General features: G+C 43.1%; 1 protein-coding gene across 3 annotated transcripts in view; it reads left to right on the top strand.

The window, feature by feature from the left end:
* Nucleotides 1-19,354, top strand: part of cluha (clustered mitochondria (cluA/CLU1) homolog a) — a 114,518-nt gene that overhangs the window by 20,573 nt on the left and 74,591 nt on the right. For all 3 annotated transcript variants that reach the window (XM_068010531.1, XM_068010532.1, XM_068010533.1), the window contains exon 2: nt 9,424-9,614. In XM_068010531.1, coding sequence (XP_067866632.1) covers nt 9,424-9,614 — 191 coding nt within the window. The remainder of the gene's footprint in view (nt 1-9,423; nt 9,615-19,354) is intronic.

Raw genomic sequence — 19,354 nt, forward strand, 5'->3', positions numbered from 1 at the left:
GAATAGCCTTTTTTGCCATCTCATAATCTGCAGAAGCCTCTTCAGAAAGCATGGCATAAGCTTTATTAGCTCTGCCTACCAGTCTGCCCTGCATGAGCAATGTCCAGCTTTCTTTCGGCCATTTCATCTGTTTGGCTAGTTTTTCAAAATATTTGAAAGATGCCTCTATGTCCCTTTCCTTGAACTTAGGAAGAGCCTGTATAAATTTAAACAGCTTCTTGCTGGGTCCTGATCTAAATTCAGATTCTTTCTGACCTGAATTTTCCCTGGATTTAAGACTACCCCTTTGTCTTAGTTCCATCTCTTTTAGCCTAAATTCCCTCTCTTTCACTTTCTCTCCGAAATGCTCTCTCATTCTCCCTGTCCTCCAATTCAAGTTTTCTTATTGCTTTTTCTTTTTCCTTTTCATCTTTTTCCAATTCAAGTTTTCTTAATTCTTTTTCCTGCTGTAGCTCTAGTTTTTTCATTTCTAACTGAATCCTAGCCAATTCCACTGCATCAGTCTCGGACCTGTTATCTTCATGTCTCTCATATTCCCTTTCTTGTTCATCGTATTGCCCTTCATCTGTATCATCTTCATCATCATCATCTACTAATTCCAGATGTTCGGCTATTATTTCAGTTATTCCTGCTTTTTTGGCACCTAATTTCAATTCCAACCCCAATTTCGCCACCAATTCTTTTAATTTGTTCTTAGTTAAAGTTATCAAGTCACTCAGGGAAACATTCTGCTTTCCCAAAAACTCTGCTACAACCACTAATGCCATAACAATGGTATAGAATGTACCTTATTATGCAAGAGACCTGGTTCTTTTAATCTCTTTGTAATTGATGTCAGATTTAGATCCCAACAATCAAGTTTCCAGTTGATAAGATCCCAGACTCGAGAGCAATTAATCTGATGCCAAACGCAAGACCCCAATTTAAATATGTTATCCCAGAGACGAGTAATTACTATGATTCCAAATGTGAGCCCTCCAGATTAGTCTGATTCTGATCCCAGACGCGAGCCACCGAATTAAATATGATTCAACTGCGAGCGAACCCCCAATTAAGATATGATTCAAATCCAGAAACCCAATTAATATGTGATTCAAATCCTGAGTGAGCCCCCAATTAAGATGTTGTTCAAGTCGCGGATGAGCCCTCAATAAATGTTATGACCGACCGCTCCAGTCAAAGCCCCCCAATCAAAATATATGATTCTGATTGTGATGGGAGAAACGCACTGATAATTCAATCCCGTCGCTCCACGGATTGTCTAACCTATCATTTAAAACTTTCCAAATTAAAGAAAGACCCAACCAAATTGTACCATCTATTGACCCCTGCTGAATGAGGCTAACCAAAGCAGGTGACTTTAAATCAACAAATTAACTCTTTAATTAGAAGAACTAAATTTCTAAACACTATGAAGATCTAAACAACATTTAAAATAGAAGAAATTAGAGTCCTTGCAAATTTACAGTCCAATGTTGCTTGAAGTCCTCACAGAATGTTGCTTTCCTTCTGCGAATTTCAACAACTAATGACTTGCAAACACTTTCAACAGAATCAATCTGACTTTAGAGTTTTTGAGGGATAAAAGATTGTCACAGTCTAACTTCCCTTTCTTCAGTTTAAATTATCAGAGTTCTCCGTTTTGGCTTGATGTATTAGAATTTTGTGAGATAGTAATTAAACAGACTAAAATCCACTTCCTTCAGGCGTGCTCAGCACAGCTGTCTGTATCCTCTGTATGTGTCTGTGTTCTGTTAGAACAAACTGTCTTCAACTAAAAATCAGTTGAAAACTGAATTGTAACAAATGTATCGCATGAAACTCACTCCCAGTGGCTATATCTATGGTAACGAGAATGCATCCTTTGAATCGCAGTCTCCAAATGGCTGTTTCTAAGGCAATGAAAATGCACCTTCCTATAACTCCTGAGGCTTGGTGGTTCTTAAAGCAATACTGATCCCTTGCAGGCCTTCAAGGCAAACTGCATATTCCGAAAAAAAAAAAGCTACAGGACCATGACCACGTGTAACCCCCAACCGCCACCCCCCCCCCCCCCCCATTGATCTCTGTTTCTGCACCCCCTTTAAAATTGTACCATTTAGTTTAAATTGCCACTTCTCATTCTTCTGACAAAAATGAATCACTTCACACCTAAATTTCATCTGTCATGTCAGCTAATTTCTCCAGTCTGTACGTCCTTCTGAAGTCTGTTACTACCTTCCTTACAGTTTACTACATTTTAGCATTATACTTTCCTTGCGTTGGTAAAACTAATAGGTAAAACTTGTAGATGGAACCATAGGTTATGGTACAGAAAGAGGCCATTCAGCCCATCGTGCCTGCACCGGCTGAAAAATCTAGCCACCCAATCAAATCCCACCTTCCAACACCTGGTCTTGTGCTCCAGAACTTTCCGCACCCCTAGCCAAGCTGTTCCAGTACAGCTACAGCACTGGAATCTACCCAGCAATGTGGAAAGTTGTCCAGGTATGTCCTGTACACGAAAAGCAGGACAAGTCCGACTGGGCCAATTACTGTCCCATCAGTCTACTCTCAATCATCAGTAAGGTGATGGAAGGTGTCATCGACGGTGCTATTAAGCGGCACTTGCTTAGCAATAACTTGCTCACTGACACTCAGTTTGGGTTCCGTCAGGGCCACTCAGCTCCTGACCTCATTACAGCCCTGGTTCAAACGTGGACAAAACAGCTGAACTCGAGGTGAAGTTGAGCGTGATTGCCCTTGACATCAAGGCAGCATTTGACCAAGTATGGGATTAAGGAACCCTAGCAAAACTGGAGTCACTGGGAATCGGGGGGCATACTCTCCACTGGTTGGAGTCGTACCTAGTACAAAGCAAGATAGTTATGGTGGTTGGAGGTCAATCATCTGAGCTCCAGGACATCACTGCAGGAGTTCCTCAGGGTAGTGTCCTAGGCCCAACCATCTTCAGCTGCTTCATCAATGAGTTTCCTTCAATGATAAGGTCAGAAGTGGGGATGTTTGATGATTGCACAGTGTTCAGTACCATTCGCAACTCCTCAGATACTGAAGCAGTCAGTGTAGAAATGCAGCAAGACCTGGACAATATCCAGGCTTGGGCTAATAAGTGGCAAGTAACATTCGCACCACGCAAGTGTCAGGCAATAACCATCTCCAACAAGAGAGAATCTAACCACCTCCCCATGACATTCAATGGCATTACCATCACCGAATCCCCACTGTCAACATACTGGGGGTTACCATTGACTAGAAACTGAACTGGAGTACCATGTAATACCGTGGCTACAAGAGCAGGTCAGAGGCTAGCAATCCTGAGGCGAGTAACTCACCTCCTGACTCCCCAAAGCCCGTCCACCATCTCCAAGGCACAAGTCAGGAGTGTGATGGAATACTCTCCACTTGCCTGAATGGGTGGAGCTCCAACAACACTCGAGAAGCTCGACACCATCCAGGACAAAGCTTGATTGGTACTCCATCCACAAACATTCACTCCCTCCACCACCGATGCACAGTGGCAGCAGCATGTACCATCTACAGGATGCACTGCAGCAACGCGCCTTAAACAGCACCTTCCAAACCCGTGATCTCCACCACCTAGAAGAATAAGGGCAGCAGATGCATGGGAACACCACCACCTGCAAGTTTCCCTCCAAGTCACACACCATCCTGACTTGGAACCATATCGCCATTCCTTCACTGTCGCTGGGTCAGATTCCTAGGACTCCCTTCCTAACAGCAGTGTGGGTGTACCTACCCCATATGGAAGGCAGCTCACCACCACTTTCTCAAGGGCAATTGGGGATGGGTAATAAATGCTGGCCTAGCCAGCGTTTTGTACAGAACCAGCATTACATCCCTGCTTTTGTGTTCTATACCTCGGCTAATAAAGGAAAGCATTCCATATGTCTTCTTCAACACTTTATCTACCTGTCCTGCCACCTTCAGGGACCTGTGGACATGCACTCCAAGGTCTCTCACTTCCTCTACCCCTCTCCATATCCTCCTGTTTATTGTGCATTCCCTTGCTTTGTTTGCTGCCCCCAAATGCATTACCTCACACTCCTCCAGATTGAACTCCATTTGCCATTTTTCTGCCCCCTCATCCCAACCATTAATATCATTCTGGAGTCTACAACTATCTTCACTATAAACTACACAGCCAATTTTTGTGTTATCTGCAAATTTCCCAATCATGCCTCCCACATTTAAGTCCAAATCATTAATAAATACCACAAACAACAAGGGACTCAACACTGAGTCCTGTGGAAGGCAACTGGAAACCACCTTCCATTTGCAAAAACATCCGTCAACCATTACCCTTTGTTTCCTGTTACTGAGGTAATTTTGGATCCAAATCGCCACATTCCCCTGTATCCCATGGACTTTTACTTTTGTCATGCTACGCCCCCACCTGCCAAGAATGAGGCACATTAATTTTGTCATGAACATTGATTTTAAACTGTTTCCGGAGTGAAGAAAGGACTTGTTAAACAGATGAGCTGGAAAATAAATTTGCATATTAACAGACAGTGTTTGGAACAACAAAGCAGCCATTCCCTGACATTCAACCCACAATGGAATTTTGATCACCAAACGTTGAAGGTAGGGGAGCTCGCATTCCAGGTTGACTGCTAAGATGGCCGAATACACAAACGGACATGGTCAAATCAGCTTGTCATATGACTAACCTACTAGGTAACCTGAGTTTTTTGAATTTGTACAAATAGTTTGTGCTGAAAGTCTGTTTGCTCCTGGACTGAGAAGATCTCTCTCTTGTCTGTTCCCATCTCGTTCTCACAAGCCTCTGAATCCACTGAAGCCATATGAACCCCAAGAGAGAAAAGTCTCTTACAGCAAACAAGGTTTAAGAAGAATACTGGGCCCTAAGAAAATCAAGATCTACCTACAATCAAGGACTGTACAGTGACCACCAAGAACTGTAACAACAACTCTTCAGATATTGCCTCAAACCTTTCCACTTTATTTCTTCTGTTCTCTTTCTGTCTCGATCTGCATGTGTGTATCGCATGTGCGTGTTAGCGTGAGTGCATCGTTTATCCATAGGCGTTAATCGAATTAGAGTTTAAGTTTAATAAATTTCAACTTTTCTTCTTTAAACCTAAGAAAGCCTGTTTGTGCTGATTTCTTTGCCTTATAATTGGAAAGCAGTGAACAAGGATTCACCAAGGGGGAGCTAAAACACAGTGTGTTTAAAATTAATCCTTCTTACAGTAAGACCAGGTGAAGGCTGAGAGGGAACCCTAGACCTCTTTCTCGCCTGGTCATAACACTTTTCTGACCAGTCTGCCATGTGGGACCTTGTCAAATGCCTTACTAAAATCCATGTAGACAACATCCACTGCACTGCCCTCATCAATCCTCCTTGTTACTTCCTCAAAACATTCAATTAACTTAGTAAGACACAATCTTCCCCTAACAAACTCATGATGACGATTCCTGATTAATCCGTGCCTTTCTAAGTGGCAGGTTTATCTTGTCTCTCAGAATTGATTCTAATAATTTGCCCACCACCGAGGTCAGACTGACCATCCTATAATTATTTGGTCTGTCCCTCGCACCCTTTTAAAACAACGTCCGCAGACCTCCAATCCTCTGGTACCTCGCCTATATCTAGTGAGGATTTGAAGATGATCCTCAGAGCATCCGCTATTTCCTCCCTAGCTTCCTTTAACAGCCTGGGATACAATCCTTGCGGTCCTGGTGATTTATCCACTTTCAAGGATGTCCGACCCTCTAGTGCTTCCCCTCTCATGCTTATTGTATCTAATATTTCACACTCCCTCTCCTTTCAAATAAATGGAATCTCTCAAATTCTGGAGCAAAGATACAAATTCTTTCAGGTGCTCTTGTCTTTTAAACAAGCCAGGCCTTTTGCTGGGTGCATCTTTTCTTAATGTTTGGTTTCATTTTCACAGGTGTTTTCACATCACCTCTTTTGACTAACTAGCTGATCACTAAACATTTAAACGCTTCTTGGTGGATTTAGTTGTATGTGGTAGCTACTTCAGGGATAAAAGTTTAATCCTTTAACACTACATGCTGCACAGTGAAGGTGTGTCTGACTTCGAACTGCCGTGTTGCCTGCGAGTCACTGCGTGACTCTTGTGCAGTTAAACAGATCCTTCCTCCAAGGAAGACTGAAAGAAAATAAATTGGGCTTAGCCCTGTAATTGCCACTTTATTTCAACTTTTTCTGTAGTTTGCAGTCTTTAACACACAATTTACTACATTGTATATTGGCATTATTGTTGCCATCAGATTGTCGGACACTGATTTTTGGAAGACCAAAATAGTGTTGGGTGTTGACACCCTGAATCCTCGACCAGTGCTTGACTGTTGACTCTTGTTCTGAAATGCCGCACATACTGCCTTTATCCAAAATATGAAAAAATTATCTTGTTCATAAATCGCACTTCAAGGTTCTTGGGTCACTTAAGTCTACAGTTGCATGCCTCTTGTAGAAAAATGCATAGACATCTGTAACATTTCCTTAACTGTTACTAGTGCAGATTCAAAGGTAGGTGCAGGCATACAAGAACAGGCATTCATGAGTAAGAATCACTAGCTTTAAACTGCTAGTAACTTGGGGCACTTAATGTGTAAAACTATGGCGTATGTCCTGGGTTTCATGGAATCTCTCAGCTGTCCCAGTTGCTGTTTGTGCTAGCTGACAATTAATCTTGACTCTGGCTGATGAATGCCTGTATTTTCATGTCCTCACCTGCCTCTGTCACCTCCGTTGTTTGTTACTGGCACAAGTAACAATGAGACTTGCAGACAAGAGACTCTTTTACACTAGATGCTTGCATTTCCACTCTATTGGCAGTGCTACTTCATAGAAAACTTGTATAACTTATAATGGCCTCCTGATATCCCAAAGCACTTCCACAATCAATGGATTAACTGCAGACACTGTAACATAGGCAAATACAGCAGCTGATTTGGACGGATCAAGGACCCACAAACAGCAAAGATAAGACGGAGTTAGCCAGATGGCCTGTTGGTGTTAGTTGTTGAAGGAATATTAGTCAGGGCACTTGGAGGATGGCCTGCTCTTTAAAATAGTGCTGTGGGGTCTTTTTATGTCCAATTGAGCAGGCAGACTGGACCTTGGTTTAATATCTCATCTGAAATTTAATGAGTCTATTAATTTATGGCTGGTACTAGGAAAGAATATAAACCATTTAAAGACTGCTGAGTTTTATAACTGGTTCACCAATGCCCTTTGGAGAAGGGAACTGGCCAACCCTAGTCTAAGCCCACACTACGGTTGACTCTGATATGGCCTGGCAAGGCAGGGCAGCTAAAGATTGGCGATTAATGCTGCCATGCCAGGTCACCTACATCCCAATAACAAATTTAAAAAGTTCAGAATGAACAATAACCTGCAATATTTCACTTGTGGTCATAGAGTCATAGAGTTATACAGCACAGAAACAGGCCCTTTGGTCCATCTTGTCTGCCGGCCATCAAGCACCTAACTATTCTAATCCCATTTTCCAGCACTTGGCCCGTAGCCTTGTATGCTATGGCGTTTCAAGTGCTCATCTAAATACTTAAATGTTGTGAGGGTTCCTTCCTCTACCACCTCTTCAGGCAGTGTATTCCAGATTCCAACCATCCTCTGGGTGAAAAAGATTTTCCTCAAATCCCCTCTAAACCTCCTGCCCCTTACGTTATATCTATGGCCCCTGGTTATTGACCCCTCCGCTAAGGGAAAAAGTTTCTTCCTATCTAACCTATCAATGCCCCTCATAATTTTGTATACCTCAATCATGTCCCCCCTCAGCCTTCTCTGCTCTAAGGAAAACAACCCTAGCCTTTTTAGTCTCTCTTCATAGCTGAAATGCTCAGCCCAGGCAACATCCTGGTGAATCTCCTCTGCATGGTGATTATTTTGAGGAAGAAAAAACTTGATTTATAAATGAAATCCTGTGTGCTGTGTGGCATATTGCTGTCATTTAATGTGTTAACAGAAGTTTCCTCTGGGATGGCATCTACTAGATCCGACAAGTCCCGTTGCACCCATCTGTGTGAGGCCTCATTTCTACATTTTTATTAATGCCTTAATAAATTGGTACGTTATTTGTTTGAAAGATGTACATTATCCAGGGTTATGTGGTTGAAATAATAACTCCATCCTTAACTCGGGATTTAATGATTTATAAAAGGCTAGCTTGTATGCAATTTCTCACTCGGGAGGGATCTGAAATTCCTCTTTCACTGGTGGCTTGATTTTTCTTTTTTGGGCTTCGTGGTTCTTCCCTCTCTGTTCTCTTTCCCTTCTATGGCCGCTTCTCTGCACAGATGTATGAAGCCTTTTTTTTTTGTTTCAAAACTCTCAGCAAATTTTGATCTTATTTTGTGAAGATACGGAACTGTAGCCCTTGAAATGGAGTATTTTCATGCAGTGTGAATTTTCGGGTATTTTGATGTTGAAACTAATTGATGGAAGTCAGATAATCTTGGTCCATTATAAAGGATGGTTTTCTTTTCTCCTTGAACATGCTGACTCTGGCTGGGATTTCGTTCCCTGGGTTCTGGCAGATCTTTGGTACTTCGCCTATTCTTTGGCGTGTGAACATTGGACATTGAGCAGGCTATTTATCATGAACGAGGTTGAAGCTGAGCCCAACCTTGTCTTTACCTGATGTCTGGTCTGTGCACTTCCCATGTGGGGCTACTGGATTGTAATTGGGAGCAGGAGGTTGACTGCCTTTTCCACCATCTCCTCTCCTACTAGCCAAATTACAGCAGCGTCCCAGTTACTACTCCAGCTGAGATTGGCTAAGCACAGACTGGAAATCCAAGCTAAATAGTTCTGAGTGCTACTAATTAAGCTGCACATTTATTCGCTAAACCAGTCAGGGAGCTAAAGTAGGAATTTCACACGCTAGTTTCCTTTAGCTGTGTCAGATTCTGCTAAATGGAGTGCACCAGTCTGGAGAATTCCTTTTCGTTACCCAGTCTCTGGAACAGTGAGTTGGAACAGTACTCGTGTTCATTATTTTAAATTTGCTCATCAGAAGGTTTAGACTTTTCAAATGTTTTGTATTTATATTCCCTTTTCTCCCCTTCTCCCCAGTCACTTTCTAAGAGGTGGTTGGCACCCAATGTACTTTATGCTGCTCTTCAGCCAAGTGAGCATGGTTGTTTCTACTGCTACTTTGCAATTAGTTGAGGAAATGGCCTAAGGTAATTCTTTCTCCTGAAGTCTGGGGGACTTGCTGTATTGGAACATGAGTGGAGATCCAAGGCCTATTATTCATATTGTTACAATGTTACTGTGACCCTCTTTGCTCGTGATGATGCATTTGGATGGTTGGTCTGAGTAACTTGTTGGCTACTGGAAATGCTGAAGGAGTTTTTTTTTCTTCATCTGTTATGTTTTGTTCACAGCCCATTCGTCAAGCATGCCATTAGTCAATGGCGATGCTGGGCATGATCATTCTGAGATGGAAAACCACAACGAGAGGGAAGATGGCGAGACTCGTGTAGATGATGGGAATGAACAAGAAGTAATAGTCATCCAGGACACTGGTTTCACTGTCAAGATACATGTCCCTGGGATAGAACCATTTGATCTGCAGGTTAGTGTGATCACATTTCATGCTCCGACTTCAGTTGGCTTTGAGGAAATGCATTGGGTTTCACTCTTTTTAATCCATAGGCCAGTGCCTTTTAGTAGTGCTTTGTCTCTTCAAGTTCTTTTTCTATCTTTTCTTGAAGCTTTAGGGTGCGGGGGAAAAAAGGCAAAGAAAGGAAAAACAGAAAATTCTGCAATTACATACCAAGTCTGTCAGAATCTGACACTAAAAATTCCCCTTTGTCGCATTTTATGAAAACCATGAGATTGTGCCCAATCAGTGCCTCACTGGTTTTTCATCAGATAATGTACCCTCCATGTGAACTTTTCAAATGCGCAAGTTTAATGACACTTTTGCAACATTTTTAACATGATGAACTATCCCTGTGAACTTCAGAAAGGAGGGGGGATGGTCACTGAGGGGGAGTAATGGGGAGGTGGTAAAAGGTGGGTGAAGGTATGTTTTTGTGTAGTTTTTTAAGATGGGAAGAGATGAAGGGTTCCGGAAGAGAATTTGAGTAGTGGGACAGGATGGCTAGCTGCTCTTTCACTGATGACTACACAAAGTGAAGGTTGTGAGCTGGGAAGTAGGGATTTTTGTGGAAAAACTGGACCCTTAGTATTAGGTTTTCTGAGTCAATGTACTCCAGGCTTTTTATTGTAGATCAGCTCTGTTTGATTTGGCATTAGATAGAGTGGTGATTTGGACCTGCAGTTTTTAAATTTTGAGGCTGGTTTCCTGTTTCATTTGGATTTAAGCGATGGTGATGTTATTAGCCATCATCATACAGGCCAGAACTGGAATGTTGCTTCTGCTATCTGAGTGTATACTGGTTACTAAGCACTAGAAAGCTGAATAGATGCTGCATACATCCTACACTGAGCATCATGTTACTGGACTAGTAACCTAGAGGCCCAGTCTAATGCTCCAACGACATGAGCTCAAATCCTACCATGGCAGCTGAGGGAATTTAAATTAAATTAATTCAACTAATTAATAAATCTGGAAAAAGAAGTTAGTCTCAGTAATGATGATCATGAAACTACTGGAAAAACCCATCTGGTTCGCTAATGTCCTTCAGAGGAGGAAATCTCCTGTTCTTACCCGGTCTGACCTACATGTGACTCCCAACCCACAGCAATGTGGTTAACACTTAACTGTCCTCTGAAATGGCCTAGCAAGCTACTCAGTTGTATCAAACCACTACAGAAATGTCAAGTAAGAAAACCGGATAGACAGCCCGGTATCGACCTCGGCATCGGAAACAACAAAGGCACACCCAGCCCTGTCAATGCTGCAAAGTCCTCCTCCCTAACATCTGGGGACATATCAAAAGTGGGAGAGCTGTCCCACACTCCAGTCAAGCAACAGCCTGACGTAGTCATACTCACCGAATCATATCATCATACCTTACAGCCAATATCCCAGACTCTTCCGTCACCATCCCTGGGTATGTCCTATCCCAATGGCAGACCCACCAGAGGCAGCACAGTGGTACACAGTCGGGAGGGAGTTGCCCTGCGAGTCCTCAGCATTGACTGTGGACCCCATGAAGTTTTATGGCATCAGATGAAACATGGGCAGGGAAACCTCCTGCTGATTTCCACCTACCACCCTCCCTCAGCTGAATCATTGTTTCTCCATGTTAAACACCACTTGGGCGGCACAATGGCGCAGTGGGTAGCACCGCAGCCTCACAGCTCCAGCGACCCGGGTTCAATTCCGGGTACTGCCTGTGTGGAGTTTGCAAGTTCTCCCTATGTCTGCGTGGGTTTCCTCCGGGTGCTCCGGTTTCCTCCCACATGCCAAAGACTTGCAGGTTGATAGGTAAATTGGCCATTAGCAATTGTCCCTAGTATAGGTAGGTGGTAGGGAAATATAGGGACAGGTGGGGATGTGGTAGGAATATGGAATTAGTGTAGGATTAGTATAAATGGGTGGTTGATGGTCGGCACAGACTCGGTGGGCCGAAGGGCCTGTTTCTGTGCTGTGTCTCTAAACTAAACTAACACTTGGAAGAAGCAGAGAGTAGCAAGGGCACAGAAAGTACTCTGGTTGGGGACTTCAATGTCCATCCCCAAGAGTGGCTCAGTAGTACCACTGCTGACCGAGCTGGCCGAGTCCTGAAGGACATATCTACTGGAGTGGGACTGACAGAATCAACAAAAGGGAAAAACCTACTTGACCTTGTCTTCACCAATCTACCTGTTGCAGATCCATCTGTGCATGACAGTGTTGGTACGTGTGACCACCATACCGTCCTTGTGTAGACAAAGTCCCGTGTTCACACTGAGGGTACTCTCCTTCATGTGTGGCGCTAACATCATGCTAAATGGAAAGATTCAAAACTGGGCATGCATGCATGAGGCATTGTGGGCCATTGTCAGCAGCAGAATTATATTCCACCACAATGTATAACCTAATGGCCTGGCATATTCCTCACTCTGCCATTACCATCAAGCCAGGGGACTAACATTGCTTCAATGAGGAGTGCAGGGGAGCATGCCAAGAGCAAAATCAGGCATACCTGAAAATGAGGTAGCAACCTGCCGAAGCTACAAAACAGGACTATATGCATGCTAAACAGCGTAAGCGGCATGCTGTAGACAGGACTAATCGATCCTACAACCAAGATGATCAGATCAAAGCTCTGCAATCCTGCCACATCCGGTCTTGAATGGTGGTGGACAATTAAACAACTAACTGGAGGAGGCAGCTCCAAAACCATCCCCATCCTCAATGATGGGCGGAGTCCAGCATATCCGTGCAAAAGACAAGGCTGAAGCATTTGCAACCATCTTCAGTCAGAAGTCCAATCCATTTCGGCCTCACGCTGAGGTCTCCAGCATCACAGATGCCAGTTTTCAGCCAATTCGATTCACTCCACATGATATCAAGAATTGGCTAAAGGCACTGGATACTGCAAAGACTACGGGCCTGATAATCTCCCGGCTGTAGTACTGAATACTTGTGTTCCAGCGCTAGCCATGCCCCTAAACAAGCTGCTCCAGTACAGCTGCAACACTGGCATCGACCTGGCTACAATGTGGAAAATTGCCCAGGTATGACCTGTCAACAAAAAGCAAGACAAATCCAATCCGATTGATTACTGGCCCATCAGTCTACTCTCAATAATCAGCAAAGTGATGGAAGGTGTCGTTAACAGTGCTATCAAGCAGCACTTACTCAACAATAACCTGCTCACCGATGTTCAGTTTGGGTTCTGCCAGGGCCACTCACTTCCAGACCATATTATAGCCTTTGTCCAAACATAGACAAAAGAGCTGAATTCCAGAGGTGAGGTGAGAGTGACTGCCCTTGACATTAAGGCAGCATTTGACCAAGTGTGACATCGAGAAACCCTAGTAAAATTGAAGTCAATGGGAATCAGAAGGAAAACTCTCCATTGGTTGGAGTCATACCTCGCACAAAGGAAGATGGTTGTCGTCCAATCATCTCAGCTCCAGGACATCACTGCAGGAGTTCCTCAGGGTAGTGTCCTCGGCCTAACCATCTTCAGCTGCTTCATCAATGACCTTCCCTCCAATATAAGGTCAGAAGTGGGAATGTTTGCTGATGATTGTACAATGTTCAGTACCATTCGCGACTCCTTAGATACTGTAACAGTCCGTACCAGCATACAGCAAGACCTGAACAACATTCAGGCTTAGACTGATAAGTGGCAAGTAACATTCATGCCACACAAGTGCCAGGCAATGATCATCTTCACCAAGAGAGAATCTAACCATCTCTCCTTGACATTACCATTGTTGAATCCCCCACTATTAACATCCTGGGTGGTTACCATTGAGCAGAAGCAGAACTGGACCAGCCATATAACTGGATCAGCTCTTGAAATTCCAAGACAGTGACTCAATACAATTCCACATAAGGCACCAGGCCTTCAATACCATACTCAAGTAGTCCTTCATGTGTGAGCCTGAATCTTGACGGGCAACAAAATGCTAGCATGAAACAAAAACAAGAAATGCTGGATTCACTCAGCAGGTCTGGCAGCATCTGTGGAAAGAGAAGCAGAGTTAACGTTTCGGGTCCGTGACAAATGCTAGCATGGCCTGCCCTTGCCAAATTCCCCCATACACTTTCCAGCCAAACCTTTAGTTGGTAACTATTTGAAGAAAGAAAGAACATGTATTTATATTGAATCCAATTCTTTCTATAAATACTGCTTGAAAAGAAAAAAAGGAAAGCAAAGACATGTACAGCAATATTTACCACTTATGCACAATCAATGTTTAACTTCCTTGACACACAGAACAATTTGCCTTACAAGAACCTACAGCATGTCTTACTTAGCTTCCAAATAGTGTCTCCTGTAGAAATTGTTTTGCTTTGACAAAATATCCTTCTTTTCAATGCCATTACAATTAAAATATTGTAGAGCAGAGCATTGGGTTAATTGTGTATTCTGTCCTCAAGTCCTCTGCATAGTGTTCAGTTTTACTTCACAGAAGAGCAGGCCTACAAGAGCAGGTCAAAGGCTGGGAATTCTGCAGCGAGTAACTCACCTCCTGACTAACTAACCAAAGTCTGTTCACCATCTACAAAGCATAAGTCAGGAGTGTGATGGAATCTTGCCTGGATGGGTGCAGCTCCAACAACACTCAGAACAAAGCAGCTCGCTAGATTGGCACTCCATTTACCACCTTCAACATTCACTCCCTCCACAACTGATGCACTGTGACAACAGTGTGTACCATCTACAAGATGCACTGCAGCATCTTGCCAAGGCTCCTTCAACAGCACCTTCCAAACCTGTGACCTCTACCACCTAGAAGGACAAGGGCAGCAGATGCACCATCCTGACCTGGAACTATAGCGGCATTCCTTTACTGTCGCTGGGTTAAAATTCTGGAACACTCTCCCTAACAGCACTGTGGCTACACCACATGGATTGCAGCGGTTCAGGAAGGCGGCTCACCACCACCTTCCCGAGGGCAATTAAGGATGGGCAATAAATGTTGGCCTTACCAACGATGCCCACATCCTAAGGGCGGCACAGTGGTTAGCACCGCAGCCTTACAGCTCCACGACCCAGGTTCAGTTCTGGGTACTGTGCGGAGTTTGCAAGTTCTCCCTGTGACCGTGTGGGTTTCCGCTGGGTGCTCTGGTTTCCTCCCACAGCCAAAGACTTGCAGGTTGATAGGTAAATTGGCCATTGTAAATTGCCCCTAGTGTAGGTAGGTGGTAGGAGAATGGTGGGGATGTGGTAGGGAATATGGGATTAATGTAGGATTAGTATAAATGGGTGGTTGTTGGTTGGCACAGACTTGGTGGGCCAAAGGGCCTGTTTCAGTGCCGTATCTCTAAATAAATAAAAATATATATTTTTTTAAATCCATCTGTTTTATGTTGGGGTCCTGGGCATTTCTCAGTTGCTTTCCATCTGGAGGCATCTGCAAGGCTGTCCTATGGAAAAACCTTTAGATATTTACTAAACATTGCTTTCTAGATTTAATGGTGTCACATGGTTACCCATTCCTAATGATGTGTCATGAATGTGGAAAGAAGAAATATTAATCATGTTATAGAGTAGACTTCACTGTTTGAAAAGCATTCATAAAAGACCACCGACCCCTCCAAATCTATCCCTACAGTCATTGAAGGCTGAGTTAAAGGAAAAGTATTAGTTACATTTGGTTTACCTTCAAGTCAACATGAACTGGCAAAGGTTCTACGTTTTATAAGACACTGGAGTAGATCGTTGGTGGCACTGCCTATCTGTATCAACAGAATTACTTTTTTTTGCTCGTATTTTGTGATGGATATGTATATTACAGTCATAGTTATACAGCACAGAAACAGGCTCTTTGGCCCATCGTGTCTGTGCTGGCCATCAAGTACCTATCTATTCTAATCCCATTTTCCAGCACTTGGCCCATAGCCTTGTATGCTATGGTGTTTCAAGTGCTCATTTAAATACTTCTTAAATGTTGTAATGTTTCCTGCCTCTACCACCCCTTCAGGCAGTGTGTTCCAGATTCCAACCACCCTCTGGGTGAACAAGTTTTTCCTCAAATCCCCTCTAAACCTCCTGCCCCTTACCTTAAATCTATGCTCCCTGGTTATTGATCCCACCGCTAAGGTAAAAAGTTTCTTCCTATCTGTCCTATCAATGCCCCTCATAATTTCGTATACCTCACTCGGATCCCCTTTCTGCTTTCTCTGCTCTAAGGAAAACATCCTCAGCCTTTCAGTCTCTCTTCATAACTGAAATACTCCAGCCCAGGCAACATCCTGGTGAATCTCCTCTGCACCCTCTCCAGTGCAGTCACATCCTTCCTATAGTGCTGTGGCCTAACTACTGTTTTATACTGCTCCATCATAACCTCCCTGCTCTTATATTCCATGCCTTGGCTAATAAAGGCAAGTATCCCATATGCTTTTCTAAGCACCTTATCTACCTGTGCCTGCTGCCTTCAATGATCTATGCACAAGTACACCAAGGTCCACCTCTGACCCTCTGTACTTCCTAGGATCCTACCATCCATTGTATATTCCCTTGCCTTGTTACTCCTCCCAAAATGCAGCACCTCACACTTCTCAGGATTAAATTCCATCTGCCACTGCTCCGCCCATCTTACCAGCCCATCTATATTGTCCTGTAATCTAAGGCTTTCCTCCTCGCTATTTACGACACCACCAATTTTTGTGTCATCTGCGAACTTACTGATCATACCTCCTATATTCACGTCTAAATCATTAATATAACATTTGATGAATGAAGGTGATCTAACCAGGTAGACTGTCTATTTACTCAGCTGCTCGCTTTGAAACCCTTTGCTCCAGTTCTCTGGGACTGGAAAAGGTTCTTCAACACCTGGTTTTTTACATAAAGTCATTCAAAAAGCATCTTGTTGACTAGTTGCAGCTTCTAAGTGAGACTGTGCCATTACTTACTTCAGCTGCAGGACTGTGTTCAAATCATTCACATCTTAAGATTTGGGGTGAAACGAGGAACTGGAGGATTTATGTGAGGCGGATGTACTCACCATTTAATGTTAATCTTGTAATCCATAAATTATTTTGTGTGCTTGTTTACTGCCATTTTCCAAAAACAAAAATTAATTTTTAAAATGTATACATTCGTGGATCTTTCATCGTATTAATCGAGGGGAGCCAGAATATGTGTTTAAAATACGATTGCTGAAGTGTGATATAGGGTCAAGACTTTTAATATATCGTTTTTGTCGATCTCCTGTGTTGGTGCATACGTGGACTGGGGACCAAATGAGGTTCTTCAGGAAAAGTGAGGTTAGAGGAGGGGATAATTCAGTCCCCATTTTGAAGTCATGTATTCTATGTTTATTTTTATATTCCAATATAAATTACTTTGTTCACATTTACAAGGAAACTGCAAGTGTAAGTTTGTCATGTCGTAATTGCACCCTTCTGCCAGTGGAGGCACTCATTTATAATTCTGGAGCTCGGAATTTATAATGGATAGAGTTGACTGGGAGCGTGTGCAGCCCTGGGATTTTTAATTTAGATTTTTTTTGAATGCATGGACCATTGTGACCGTCTTCTACTCTGTCATTTCATGGGTGTTTGTGGGATCTTTCCATGTGCAAAATTGCAGCAATATTTTCCTGCATAGCAGGCACTACACTTCAGAGTAATTCTACATGAAAGGCTTTTGAGTTGTTTTGGAGAGCTGTGATAGATGCTATGTAAATACAAGTTTTATTTTTCATTTGTACCCTGAATGGTCTTTGTACTTTTGTGAAAAGAAGACAACCATTTTGGATGGCTTATAAAATGATTCTTCTAATTACACAATAAAAGATCAAGGACCTCTCAACCTTAGTGTCTCTTTTTTTTTGTCCTGTTTGCCCGATTGACACTAATTCAGAAGAAATGTTATTAAATGTTAAGTTCTAGACATCACACTTTAGAAAGAATGTCAAGGCCTTTGGAGAGAGTGTAGAGCAGGTTTACCAGAATTGAGGGACTTTAGCTGTCTGGAGAAACTGGAGAAGTTGGGATCGTTCTTGGCGCAGCGAAAGTTAAGGGCAGATTTATTAGAGAAGTGCAAAAGTTTTGATAGAGTGGATAGGAAGAAACTGTTTCCACTGGTTGGAGGGACAATAACCAGAGATCATAGATTTAAGATCATTGGTTAAAGAAAAAAATCAGGGGGAATTGAGGAAAATCTTTCTTTTAATGCAAGTTACAATGCTCTGGATGCACTGTCTGAAAGGGTGTCGGTAGCAGATTCAATAATTCCTTTTATAAAGGAAATGGATATATACTTGAAAAGGAAACATTTCCAGGGCTTTGGGGAAAGAGCAGGGGAGTGGAACTAATTGGATAGCTCTTTGAAAGAGCGGCATAGGGATGATGGGCTGTGTGATTCTTTTAAGTTTGCTGTTGTCTTTTGACGTTAACCAGATTATTGTGGATTAATTATTTTGATGAACGATATACAGGTCTACTCTTCCCTCCCCTGGTTACCAAATCTCGGACCTTATGAAGATTCTTCCCGCCCCATGACTTAGTAGACAAAGACATTTTACTGGTAGCCAATTGCACCCTGAAATGCCAGAGTTGTTTCCAGACTTATGCTGAATCCTCCCCCTCTCTCTGCCAGGTTGGGTGTTAGAATTGGTTTCAGGGTCCTGGGGCTAGGGAAGGGGAAAAGTAACCCATGGTGAAACAGCACCAATGCGGATATTGTGTAATGGGCTTGGTTTGGCTGTGGTGCCTTCTGCAGTTGGATAGTGGTGAAGATGCACTGTTGAGGCCCATAGATGAGGATTAGCCAACTGGGTAAAGTACTGGAGGGTAATATACATACCCTTTTAGAGCCACACGCTGAGGCAAGGAGAAAATTGGAAAAGATGGGGTGTTGGAGGTGTTTTGGGGGAATTGTGTCATAGGATGTGACTTCTGTATCTTTCTATCTTTCTAAATCTCCAGCTTTCTTTACAAGTACTTATGAGCTTCACGTTGCGCAATTAGTGACTGCGATTGGTAGGAACTGGGAGCGCGGAGTGAAGGTCAATACCATTTTATATAAACAAATGGCTGTTTCAGATGTTCATTCACACCAAGGTTGCAAAAATTTAAATAGATTTGATTTATATTTTCCCCATCATCCCTCCCCTACTGCCTCTGCTCTTGAAGGGTATGATTCAACCAAAGGACAGAAAGGACGTTTGAGGACTCGTCTACTGAGGTAGTATGGGCCGAGGTTAGATACAGGAGAGGTGAGGTTACCCTGTTGGGAGTCTTTTATAGACCTCCAAATAGTTCCAGAGATGTAGAGGAAAGGATAGCGAAGATGATTCTCGACAGGGGCGAGAGTAACAGGGTAGTTGTTATGGGGGACTTTAACTTTCCAAATATCGACTGGAAATACTATAGTTCGAGTACTTTAGATGGGTCAGTTTTTGTCCAGTGTGTGCAGGAGGGTTTTCTGACACAGTATGTAGACAGGCCAACCAGGGGCGATGCCACATTGGATTTGGTACTGGGAAATGAACCCGGCCAGGTGTTAGATTTAGATGTAGGTGAGCACTTTGGTGATAGTGATCACAATTCGGTTAGGTTTACCTTAGCGATGGGCAGGGACAGGTACATACCGCAGGGCAAAAATTATTGCTGGGGGAAAGGAAATTATGATGCGATTAGGCAAGATTTAGGATGCGTAGGATGGGGAAGGAAACTGCAGGGGATGGGAACAATCGAAATGTGGAGCTTATTCAAGGAGCAGCTACTGC

Source organism: Heterodontus francisci, chromosome 30 (assembly GCF_036365525.1).
Source record: "Heterodontus francisci isolate sHetFra1 chromosome 30, sHetFra1.hap1, whole genome shotgun sequence".
NCBI lineage: Eukaryota > Metazoa > Chordata > Chondrichthyes > Heterodontiformes > Heterodontidae > Heterodontus > Heterodontus francisci.